At 64.3% G+C, this 11,702-nt stretch overlaps 2 protein-coding genes across 2 annotated transcripts in view; one reads left to right on the top strand and one right to left on the bottom strand.

The window, feature by feature from the left end:
* The window catches only part of STKLD1 (serine/threonine kinase like domain containing 1), a 19,715-nt gene extending 9,919 nt beyond the window's left edge, over positions 1-9,796 (top strand). The window contains 11 exon segments of the mRNA XM_025051252.1: positions 1,010-1,128; positions 2,170-2,333; positions 2,938-3,068; positions 4,222-4,302; positions 5,834-5,950; positions 6,254-6,374; positions 6,972-7,114; positions 7,710-7,841; positions 7,928-8,056; positions 9,242-9,382; positions 9,648-9,796. Coding sequence (XP_024907020.1) covers positions 1,010-1,128; positions 2,170-2,333; positions 2,938-3,068; positions 4,222-4,302; positions 5,834-5,950; positions 6,254-6,374; positions 6,972-7,114; positions 7,710-7,841; positions 7,928-8,056; positions 9,242-9,382; positions 9,648-9,796 — 1,427 coding nt within the window.
* Positions 9,797-10,475: 679 nt separating this feature from the next.
* The window catches only part of REXO4 (REX4 homolog, 3'-5' exonuclease), an 8,492-nt gene continuing 7,265 nt past the window's right edge, over positions 10,476-11,702 (bottom strand). The window contains exon 6 of the mRNA XM_015594137.1: positions 10,476-11,455. Coding sequence (XP_015449623.1) covers positions 11,342-11,455 — 114 coding nt within the window. The 3' untranslated portion in view covers positions 10,476-11,341. The remainder of the gene's footprint in view (positions 11,456-11,702) is intronic.

The raw sequence follows: 11,702 nt of genomic DNA, 5'->3' as shown, positions 1-11,702 counted from the left end.
GCGGGAGGGGCCGTTTTCCCAACGCTGGAGGCTCCTAGAGTCCAGAGGGCGGGAACAAGGCTTCTGTGGACTCCAAAGAGGCCCCTAGCCTGGACTGTAACCAAGCAGGACGACCACCATGGGGGGCGGGGGCGGCATGCGGGGTCTGAAGGACACCCAGAAAGTGCTAACCTCAGTGAAGGGAGGAGAAAGCTCTCGGGGGAAGAAACTGCCCCATAGGGACGGGAGGCTCTTGGGTGCCGGGAACTGACCAGGCTTGGATTACTTCACTGAGCCTGAAACCCCAGCCCCCGCAGGCTGTGGTAGGAGCAGGGGTGAGGGGTGGGGTGAGCGGATATGAGTTCTCTGTCCTTTGAAATGACAATGGGGTAGAGAGAGCTGGGCTTCTAGCCTGCAGCAGCTATCAGGGGTGGAGGTACCAGCGGAGGCGGGGGCGGCTCCAGTCCCCAGTTGTGGCTGGTGCACGGGGAATGGGTGGGGGGGGGGGGGTGGTGGTTAGCTCTACTGGACGTGTGGATGGCAGGGGTCCTTAAAGTCCACTCCTTTGCTGTTTTGCTGTATAATGGAGGTCTTGAGGGCCACCGCCTGAGGCCTCCCACAGACTGACAGAGCTGGACCAAGGACCTTGCTTTGTCGGCTCCTTGTCTGGGGTTCAGGTTTAGAAACGAGGGTGGCACAACTTCGCCTTGAGGTCCTGATGTTCAGAAGGGCGCTGTGTTTAAGGAGGAGGCAGATTCAGCCTGCCTGGCACACACGTCTCCCGACTACTGCAGCCACAGTCGGCACAGACACGTGCACGTGGGCCAGCCTCGTGGGCATCTGCCTAGATGGGCAGCCTCAGTGGCCGAAGACCAAGGGCCAGGGACTCGTTGACCAGGGGCTTCCTGTCCCCACATAGGTAGCCCGACCCTATCTCCCCCAAGCAGCGTGATGAAGGGCTCATTTTTCAAGCTGCTTGCTTCCCCAGGGAGCACAGGACTCATGCAACCCCACCTTCTCCTGCCGACAGACCCCGTTCAGAAGTCCTGGATGGCCCCCGAGGCCCTCAACTTCTCCTTCAGCAAGAAAGCTGACATCTGGTCCCTGGGCTGCATCATTCTCGACATGGTCAGCTGCTCCTTCCTGGATGTGAGCTGCCTTCCACCTGCCCCTCCCTGCAGCACCCCGACCCCACGCCCCATGTCCCCAGGGAGCCGGCTCTGTGCCCCTCACCCCAGAGGGCACACTCTTCCCATTGCCCTCTACCTCGTGCTTGCCCTGTGCCTCCGCAGGTGGGCGGAGCTGTGCAGAGGCCCCCAGCCCCAGCTGCTGGAGGACCCGCACCCCCGCCCCCTCAGCACCTTGCCCGCAGGGCCAGGGCCCTGGCCTGGTGGTGGGGACCGTGGTGGGGATGCTCAATCCTGCCGGTGCATCTGACCCTAACAGCAGCCTCCGGTGTCCTCACTGCCCCTTGTGGATGAGGAGACCCGACTTGATGCATTTGGCCACCCAGGGTGGGATTTGGGCCACACTCTGCCCATTTGCGTCAAGGATGCATTTAGCTGCAAGCAATGGACAGTGGACTTCTGTGGGCCTGAACACACAGCGCTGCTTGTCCCCCAGGGGCCCAGGCCGGTGTGGCGGGGATTCCTTAGCATGGCCTAGAACCTGGACCACCACCTGCAGGCCCCAAGGAGAGGGGCAGAGCTAAGGGCCACGTGGCCCCTGGTCCCCTGGCTGCAGGAGGCTGGGAGGTTGAGCTTTGTGGCTTCAGAGCCCCGACATGCAGAGAAGAGAGCAGGGAGAAGTGAGCCAGCCAGGCCACTGTCCCCCAGGCCCGCGTGCAAGCACCGAGGTCCCCAGAAAGAACAGGCGAGCCCCAACACTCTCCACTCTCTCCCGGATGCCCCAGACTCTTGCCAGCTGGGGCTGGATCTGGGATGAGGCCCAAAGCCTGCTTGACATGACCAGCAGTAGGAGGAGGGTCCCCAACTCCCTCCGACTGGCGAGCCGCCCGTAGGCATAGAAGGGCCGTGAGGCTCAGGTGGCCTCGCGATGGCCACGCCTTCTCACCCGGCTCCCCTCACGGCACCCCCCGGAGCCTGGCACAGCCCTCCGCCCGGGGCTGGGGCCCAGTTTTCCTCTAGTTGAGGGAACGCAAGCAGCTGCCCGCGCCCCATCTTCCCCCAGGCCTCGGAGGCCATGCTGCTGCGCAAGTCCATCCGGAGTCTCCCGGGCGGCCTGAGGAGTGTCCTGAGCACCATGGAGGGGCGGCAGATCCCACAGGCGAAGATGTTCAGTGCCCTTCTGCCCCAGATGCTCCAGCCTGAGCCCTCGGAGCGCATAGCAGTCGGGTGAGCCGGGTTCTGGCCGCGGGGAGCCTTGCAGTGCATCTTGCACGTTTGTCCGCCTCCGTGTCCGTGTGGCCGCTTGGCGTTCCCAGGCCACAGAGTGCTCCGCCATCACGCCCACCCCGACTCGGCCCCGATCGCGGGCCTTTCCAGGCCCGGCTGCCCCCACGAGCGTCTCCGGTGCACGGAGCCCGGGCGCCGACACGTCGGGCTTGTCCATCAGGCATGGCAGGCACAGCCCGGAGCATCCGGGAATGTGCTAATTCTAATTTATTTTAAAATCAGGAGAAAAAAAATCTGTAACAATGACTCCATCCAGCCTGGGTCATATTGGCCTTTATAGCAACACAGTTGCAAAGCTTGATTTTTATGTCTCTTCATGGAGGAAGGGGCCCTCGTGGGCGGAAGCGCCGGGCTCAGCACTGTCCCCCCTCAGGTCCCTAGAGGTGGGAGTGCTGGGGCGCCAGCTGGACGCACTTGCCACGTGGCGAGAGGTGCTGCCCAGTGGGGTCCCCGACGGAAGGTGGGGGCGGGCGGCTGCCCCCAGCCCCCCAGCTGGGCCCGGAGGGCCAGGCGGGGGAGCCCAGCGGCCCTGCGTTCTCTCCAGGGACGTGATCCGCATCGTCTTCTCGAGCGGCAGCCTCAGGTCCTTGAGCTCCACCCTGACGCTGCACCGCCAGGAGGTGCCCGCCTTCGTCTCCGACGTGCTGCTGGCGGGCAGCTTGCCCACCGTTCTAGGTGATCTCGGGGGGCCCCGAGGGGGAGGGCACCCCTGCTGCGCATCCCGGAGGGGCGGAGCCTGCGCCCTCCCCGCCGCGGCCCCCGAACTCCCTGGGTGCGCTTCCACATCCGGGCACCGCGGCTCCGATGGCCGGGTGTCTTGGCCAGCTCACAGCACTTCCTGTGTGGTCACGTGCCCAGAATGGTGCTGGGCACTGGCACGGGTGTGGCGGTGACCCCAGGACGGCAGGCGCGTCCCCGCAGAGATCCCTGAACTGGGACACACAGGCCTCAGTCAAGGGCGCTGCCCGTCACCTGCTCAGCACGTGGCAGCCGAGGCGCATGCGCCAGTCTCTGCCGCGTGCCCCCGGCTGGGGCACGGTGACCGGCCCCCGATAGCTATGCCCAGGGTCCAGAGGCCATTTCACGTTCCTGGGAAGCTCCGCGCCCCCAGCCCCGTGCTCTCGCTCCCTCTGCCCCTCTCTGTGGTTCCCTGCACAGGCTGCCTGTGACGAGGGACTCTGCGCCCCATCTGCCGCCTCTGCCCCGTTTCTGGGGAAGGGGCATTCCCAAGGCCCCAGCTCCTCAGTGCCCCCGTGTCTCATGGTCACGGGCTCTGGAGGCAGACGACTGGGTCCAGGTGGAGCCCGTCACCCATTAGCTGGGCGGCCTCAAGTGGGGCACCCCCTCTGAGCCTCAGGCTCCTCACGGAAAGTCGGTGTCACAACAGGACCCACCCCACGGGCTGCCGTGAGGTACTCTCGTGGTGCCGAAGCAGAAGGGTTACCGTAGGATGCGGGGTCTGCAGCGTGCACCCCGACGCTGCAGCTCGTTTCTGGGGGTGGTTTGTCGTGACTCAGGGATAGAGGGACCTGCTGAGCGTGGCAGGAGCCGTGCAGAGCGGGGTGGGGGGGGCGGAGTCAAGGGCGGGGCTCTGGCCACGCCCCGCCAGAGGGAGGCAGTGCCCCAAGACAGACCCGGGTTCGCCCCTGGGCAGGTTGCTTGGCCTGGAAAGTGGGGGTGGCAGGGCGTCACCTCCGCCGGAGCACGTGGGTTCGTGAGGTGGTGCCCACAAACGGGCCCCAGGTGCCCCGGCCCTCGGAGGGGGCCCTGAGCCCATGAGGTCAGGTGGACGCTTGGGCAGCAGCCTCTCCACCCTCTCTTCCTGCAGAGGTCATGCAGAGCTCCAGCCGGCCCGAAGTCCAGCTCAAGGCCATGAACAGGCTCCTGGCGATGCCCGATGACGAGCTAGGTAGAGGCCTAGTCCCCTCGCTGCACCCAGCTCCTCTGGGCAGACCCTGGCCCCTCACTGCAAGCCCTCCAGTGCGTCTCTCACACCCGAGGCCACTTCATAGTCCCACAGGGGGGAGGTCCACATCTTCGCGACTTGCGTGGAACAGGCAGCCTGCAACACTCCCCATGTCGCTTGTACCGAGCCGAGAAGGAGGGTGGCTTGGGATCCACACCATTTCTCATGGCCTCCCTTCACCGATTTTAATGGATGCTGAAGACACCCCATCTCTTCCACCCCCCTATTCACGGTATGTGAGTGTGATAACTTCCCGGTGTCACAAACAGTACTAGACTGAGCACTCTGGGTGTGTGCACGCTTGTGTGACTTTCTGTAGGATAAGTTCCTACATGTCAGGGTGGGAAGACGTCATAGATGCTGCAGATTGCCCTCCGTAGAAGCACCGACTTACCTTCAAGAATTCACACGAGCATCTCTCTCCCCAGCGTTTGCCATCAATGAGTATTAGTCATTGTTTTAATTTTGCGAAAACATGGTTTCATAAAATGTCTCCACTCACCCTTTGTCTCACCAGCCTGAACATGACATTCACTTACTCATCCATCCATCCACTATCCATCCATCCATCCGTCCATCCATCCACCCACCATCCATCCGTCTATATACGCCCATCCATCCCACTGTCCACCATCCATCCTTCCACAGAAGGTCTTTCCCAGTGTCTGGGGCACCAGAGCTTACAGAGGCCCCAACCTGGCCCCCCAACACGGCAGCAGAACCCCCGTATTGGCCATGCAGCTTTCCCTCCCTCTCTCCTTCCCCTCGGCCCCCTCCGGAGCTGCGGACAGGTGCATGGGAAGGGAGATGTGGGCTTTCTGGAGAAGCCGAGGGAGGCTACTGGGCCCCTTCCCAAGCTGGCCTTTCCTGCCACCCCAGAGCCACACCTGCCTCCGATAGGTTTGGAGACAGACTGGCCATGGCTTGGCTTCTTGGGTGCCGGCACCTTTGTCCTGGTCATTCGCACAAGCCTGAGATGGAGGACCTGCTACCCGTACTCCTCCGGGGAGGAGAGAGGCCAGGAGAGGGGGTGCGGCAGTAGAGCAGGGCCACGGCCAGGATGGAGGCCCGGCTGGCCGCCACTGCTTCCTGCCCCCTCCCCAGTGCAGGCACAGGCCCCGGCAGAGGGGCCGCGGCGGCCACGGATGTCCACTCTCACGGCAGGCATGGCCCATGGCCTGAGCCGGCCGCCTGGGTTCGAAGCCAGTGAGGCTGCTCTGTCATCTGCATAATGAGCATCCCAGTGGGGGCGACTCGCGGGGCTGCTGGGATGAGGACGAGAGGCCTACGGCAGGCGCACGGCAAGCCCTCAGCCAGCACGGCAACTGGCCACGTTTCTCCACGACCTGCTTGTCCAACCCGGGCTCGTGTGTCATTCCCTGCAGACTCCGGCGACGCCTGGCCCCCAGCCTGGTCCATGACCCCTCCTACTTTGCTCCTACACCAAGTCACACCTTGCCACCTGCCCTGCCAGGTATCCCGTGGCCGATGGAGCTGGTGGACCAGTTGATCGGCATCATGAAGCAGCACGAGAGGAACCTGGACGTCCAGCTGCGCGCCTGCTCCCTGCTGCTACGCGTCCTTGGCCAAGGTGGGCGCTGCGCCCGGTGCGTGCTTGGTGTTTACCCTGGCGCAGGCCCGGGAGGGTCTCAGCAGCTGTGTGGGCTGGGGGCCGGCCCCCCACCCTTGGGGCCTTCGGTCGTCCACGCAGCAAGAGCTTATGGAGACCTGGTGCGAGCTGAGGGAACGAGGCCGACCTCGGTTTCCTTCACGCGAAGTGGGGGTGCTGCCCGCCCCGGGGAGGGAGCACGCCACGTGCCGTCTCCCGCCCACCCCCCACCCCCGGTCCCCAGCTTTGGGAGTTAACCCCAAGCTTCTCCTCTGGCCCGAGCAGCACTGGCAAAAGACCCGGCCGCTGAGTTACCCAGCGACAGCTCCGTCACCCTGGCCCTGCTGAGCATCATGCGGAGCCACCCCAAGTCCCAGCAGCTCCTGGGCATGGGCTACACTCTGCTGTCCATGATCTGCAGCCGGGGTGGGTCTGCCCCCGGCCCGGCGAGGCGGGTGCTGCCTTCGGTCGGCCCGTTGCACACACTCGCCCTCGCTCCTGCTTCGCATGCCTCTGCAAACGTGCGCCGTGCCAGGGGCCACCGCGCAGCCGCACGCCGATGTCTGCTTCACGTCCAGCCCTCGTCGCCCCTGCCGCCCCGCTCACCTCCATTTCCTGGAGTACCTGGGCCTCCCAGGCGACCAGTGGGGCTGGCAGGGGCGGCCGGGTCAGGGACAGCGTGGAGGAGAGGGGCAGTGCCCACGGCCTTATAGACCCTTACAGTCCACCTCAAGAGGCTCGGGCCCGCTGTGCGGCCCAAGGGGGCAGGGCCAGGCCCCTAGAAGGACAGCTGCAGAGCCTGGGCCCTGCCCAGTCATGGGATGGGAGATGCTGGGACGGGTGGGCCAGGTGATGGACCACTTGTGTCTGGGTCCCACGCTGGGCATGAGACCGTAGGGGCCCGGTCATGTGACAGGTACGGGACTGCAGTGCCTGAGAACACAGCGGGAGGTGCTCAGGGAGTGCTTTCTGGAGGAGGGGCTCTCCACGGCCCTAATTCCAGGGCCCGCCCGGCAGGACCCACTGCAGAGGAGCTGCAGAAGGCTGGGCTGTTCGAGCACATCCTGGCACATCTGGACACCTTCTCCGAGAACAGGGACGTCTGCATCAGCGGCCTGAGCCTGCTCTGGGTCTTGCTGGTGGACGGTGAGAGGAGCCCCTCCACCTCATCCTGTCCTGCAAGGGCTTCAGGACAAACCGTGGTCCACGAAAGGCACCTCTGAGAGCCCCGAAGCCGAGGATGAGACAGGAGGGGGAGAGGATGGAGAGCGGGCACGGTCCTGGGGGGCTGGGCCCCTTGCAGATGGCGCCCGCCCAGGGAGGCTTCCAGCCCCCGCACCCTGGGGTTTCCCAGGCAGCTCCTGCTTTCAGAAGTCACCCATGGCACTGGCACCCTATCCCAGGGGCCCCAGGCTGTGCCGGGTCCCCCAGACCCCATCTTGGCCCTATGGCACCTGGGTGGTAGTTTTGCCCAAGAAAAAGAGGGCTCCCAGCCATGGGGAGCCCTAGAACCCCGAGAGTCCTGCCTAAGTTCAGGATCCCCCAGGCCTCCCCTTGGGGCACAGGGAACACGCCCCATCTCGCTGGCGGGCTGGAAAGCCCCCCTACCCCTCCGTCATCGTCTCATTCGAGGACACCTGCCCCCTCCCCATAGCTTCTGCTCTGCTGCTGTCCTTGGCGGGAGGCAGAGTTGGGGGCCGTGCGTGCAGCAGGCACTAGGGCCTCCTCCGTCCTGTCCTAGTCTCGGCTATCATCGTGAGTGCCCCCTTGGAGAAGGCCCCCGTCCTCGTTGCCAAGCTGCTGGCCACCTACCCCACAGATGTGGAGATGGCCGAAGTGGGCTGTGCGGTCCTCTGGCTGCTGTCATTGCTCGGTGAGCAGCCAGGGTCTCCAGGAGCTGGGAGGGGCGGGCCCTGGTTCCCTCGGTGACGGTGACGAGGTGGCCTGGCCCCGCCGCAGGCTGCATAAAGGAGCACCAGTTTGAAGAGGTGGTGGTGCTGTTTCTGCGAAGCATGCGGCTGGGCCAAGACCGCGTCCTGCTGGTGAACAACGCCTACCGGGGGCTGGCCAGCCTCGTGAAGGTGTCCGGTGAGGCCAGGGATGGATCGGGCTGCTGCTGGGAGGGAGGGGGAAGACTCAGCAAGTGATGTCTGCCAGCTGCCCACAAACCGAACACAGAAGCACAAGTTCAAAACAGGAAAAGCAGAGCAATCTATAGTCCCGTCATCCAGAAGTTGCCATGGAGACTTTTCATATACTTTTTTCCTTAAAGCTACATTGTGATTGTCTTGCTCTGACCATAAACACACGTTAAGACAGCCCAGGAGACAGGTCTGTCTCCAAAGTCCCACCCACATCACAAACCCTGCTGTTACGCGTGTCCTGTGCCAGGCCCCATGCCCGATTCACAGCACAATAACCCTTTACAGCCACTCGGCACCTGGGGACTGGCCAGGGTCGCCAGCTGGTGTGTGGGGTGGTTCAGTCCCCTGAGGTCAGGTCGCAAAGCCAGGCCTGTCTGCTCCTCAGCCTGAAGGGGGCGGGGCCTTCTCCACACCTGGGAGGGAGGCTCCAAAGGGGCACCAGGGTCTCCTTCTCAGACAGATACCCTGGGCTCCGGGGCTGCCCCACCCTGTCCAAGGTCCTGCTGACAACAGGTCTGTGTCAGAGGTGAGCTGCCAGTCATTGTGGGACAGCGGGGGAGGACAGGAGGGCGGAAGGGATGTGGCTCGGCTCTGCTCGGCTTAGCTCATGAGGAGTGAGTGGGGCCACCAGAACCCAGTGAACAGCACCCCAGAGCCAGAGTCTGGGTGAGAAGTGCAGCTTTGCCACCTGCTGTGACTCGTCACCTCACCTGAGTGTTGGTCTCTCCAGGCTCCAGGATACTATGAGTAGTCGCTGGGCATCACGGGGCACTGCTTACACAGACCGCCCCCCCCAGTCGAGCAGGGCCTGACCCCTGATGCGGGGGTACCTCGGAACACCCCCAGCACCCCCCCTTGCCCACTGGCTGAGACCCGGCCCCCGCGGGAGCCTTTGCTGCCTGGGTGGGGGGGGAAACGTCAGTGGATGCTCTCGTTAGCTTTAGAGTGGGGACCACAGCGAGGTCAGAGGTCCCCAGGCTGCAGGAGCCCATGGCACCTCCCTTGCTGTCCCAAACACTTTGCACTCTCGACAACCTCAAGAACTCGGTCCGTCACCCCATTTCCCAGAAGACACTGGGGCGCGGACAGCTGCAGGAAACAGACTGTTTCCCTTCCCCCGCGCCCCCAGAGCTGGCCGCGCTGCAGGTGGTGGTACCGCAGAAGGACAGCAGCGGCCTCACCCTTGTCAAGGAGACGTACCAGCTACACCGGGACAACCCGGGCGTGGTGGAGAACCTGTGCCTGCTGCTGGCCCACCTGGCCTCCTACCGTGAGGACCCCTCCCCGCCCCCTCCCCGAGCCAGCCTCAGAGGCGCCCTGCTCCCGGCTCTGAACGGCAGAAGGGAACGAAGCCCTCTGAATGTCCTGTTCGTGACGCGAGTGCCCACTCTGCACCCGGCTCCTGACCCCCTGGGCACGGAGGGGACGGGTCCCAGCCCCGGCCTGCTGGCCTCCATACACACCGAGCCGGGGGCTGCAGAAGCATCAGCCTGGTGGGGCTCGGGGCTCCTCAGGACCCTCTGTTCTGCCCACAGAGGACATCCTGTCCGAGCTGCTGTCCAACAACATCCAGCCCCTGGTCCAGGAGATCAGGGAGCGCTTCACCTCCAGCCTGGTGAGTGCTGGCCAGGGCCCCGCACCCCAGATCTCACAGACACCTGTGGCCAGACCCAGGTGGCAGTGAGCCCAGGGTACCGGAGCAGGGCGTGTGCAGAGCACCCCGGAGTGCTGTGCGTGGCTTCGTGACTCTTCCAGTCTGATCAGGGAGCGCTTCACCTCCAGCCTGGTGAGTGCCGGCCAGGGCCCCGCACCCCAGACGCCGCCGTGTCTAAATCCTAAGGGGGAAGGGCCGTCAGACCTCTTCACAGAAAAGCGGGTTGTCGTAAAAGTAACTGGTCACGGACTCCGAGCCTGCCCGTGGACACGGCGGCCTGTGTGTCTCCTTCCAGGAGCTGGTCTCTTACGCAGAGAGGGTGATCCTGAGGCTGCAGGAGGCCACGCCGCCCAGCTCTGCGAGGGGACAGTCGGCTCTGCCCTGAGGAGGCAGACCCCCGAACCTCCCATCCAGCCCTCTCCCCAGCCCTTCCTGTCCTGCAGTGCACCTCACAGAACTGCCCAGTGACAGGGCATCCTCCTCAGGGCTGGGCGTGGGTTCAGGAAGGACTGTCGCCTGGGACCAGCGTGTGCATTTCACTCTTCATGACGACAGAGCCCCAAGGCCAATTCCTGGGGGTATGCCTGATTCTACGATGGTGCTGGACTCTACGATTTCGACACAAACCTCACCCCAGTTGGGTCGGGTGGCAGCATCTGACAGTGGTTCTTCCAGACCATTTTGAACAAGAAACTGGGCCCCCACCAGCTCCTTCTCAAATAAAAACCTCATTTATGTTCAGAAACTTCCTCAGGGGGTTTGGACCTATGTGTCCCCGTCAGGAGGCGTAGGAGAGCCCCGGGCTTCACGTACCCCACTCCCATTCTCGGAGATCTCACACCCACAGGCCAGGCCGCCCACGGGAACCCACACTTTTCCAGCTCAAACCACCAGGCCAGCATGCCCGTCCTAGCCGGGGAGAGGCACCACCTTCGGAAATAACTGTCATTGCCATGCCTGGGGGAAACCTGAGCCTGACATGGCCGCACTGTGGGCTCTGACCTTGAGTGTGAACTTGGCGGGCAGTAGAGGGTTGGGGAGAGCAAGGACCCCTGCTGTCAGAAAATCTCTAAGTCTGAGGTCCTCGATGGAGCAGACACCGGGCTGGGCGCCTGGATTCTGGCCGAGTTCTTTACACCGTCCACGGCAATGGCGGGAAAGGAGCTCCTCGCTGGAGGGTGCCGAAGACCCAGGGGAGAGCCCCCAGCGAAGCCGGCCAGCACGCGGGCGGTGAGGGCACAGGGCAGGCACAGCCTCCACTCCCGTCCTGACGCTGGGGTTGGCCAAGTGCAGAGTCCGAGGCGCTCCCACATCAGTCCCCACCGCCCACCGCCTGGCGAGCCCAGGACAAAGGCCCCTGAGCCCCCAGCGACAGCCTGGCCCGTGCGCCCGCTGCCCCGGCAGTGAGGTGAGGTCTCAGGTCAGAGACGAGAGGAAAGGAGTTCTCAGCAGCACGCGTGCCCCGTGCCCCGGCTGCCACGGTCTTGTTGCCACTCGGGGGAGACCACATCTGTCCCCTGACTTCGTCACACCCGTCACGAGGTTGGGGGGGCAGCACCAGCGGCAGGGGTCCTGCTACGCCTGGTCGCTGTGGTCTGCGGCGGTGGTCGGGTGTCTGTCCCGGGCCATGCGCTCCCACTCCTTCTTCACTGTGACGTAGAGTCTCATTGCTGCCTGGGCGTCCTGGATCTAGGTGACACAAACACCCTGTGACTGCCCCAGCAGGTGACGAGCATGGCCACGTGCCAGCCAGTCGCACAGTTCCCGCCTGAGCACAGGGCACTGGGCGAATGGCAGAGAGAACCGGGCAGGACAGTGACGTGACCCTCGCCGCGCTCCTGGGACGCGGGCGCCCCACTCGCCGGAGCCCAGAGGAGGGAAGGGACAACCGTGCTCCCCATGAGCGCCTCAGACCGCAGCAGACGTTAGCCTGACA

This window comes from Pteropus alecto, unplaced genomic scaffold (assembly GCF_000325575.1).
Source record: "Pteropus alecto unplaced genomic scaffold, ASM32557v1 scaffold67, whole genome shotgun sequence".
Taxonomy (NCBI): Eukaryota; Metazoa; Chordata; class Mammalia; order Chiroptera; family Pteropodidae; genus Pteropus; species Pteropus alecto.
Note: the sequence above shows the minus strand (reverse complement) of the source record. Positions and strands in the feature narration are given on the sequence as shown.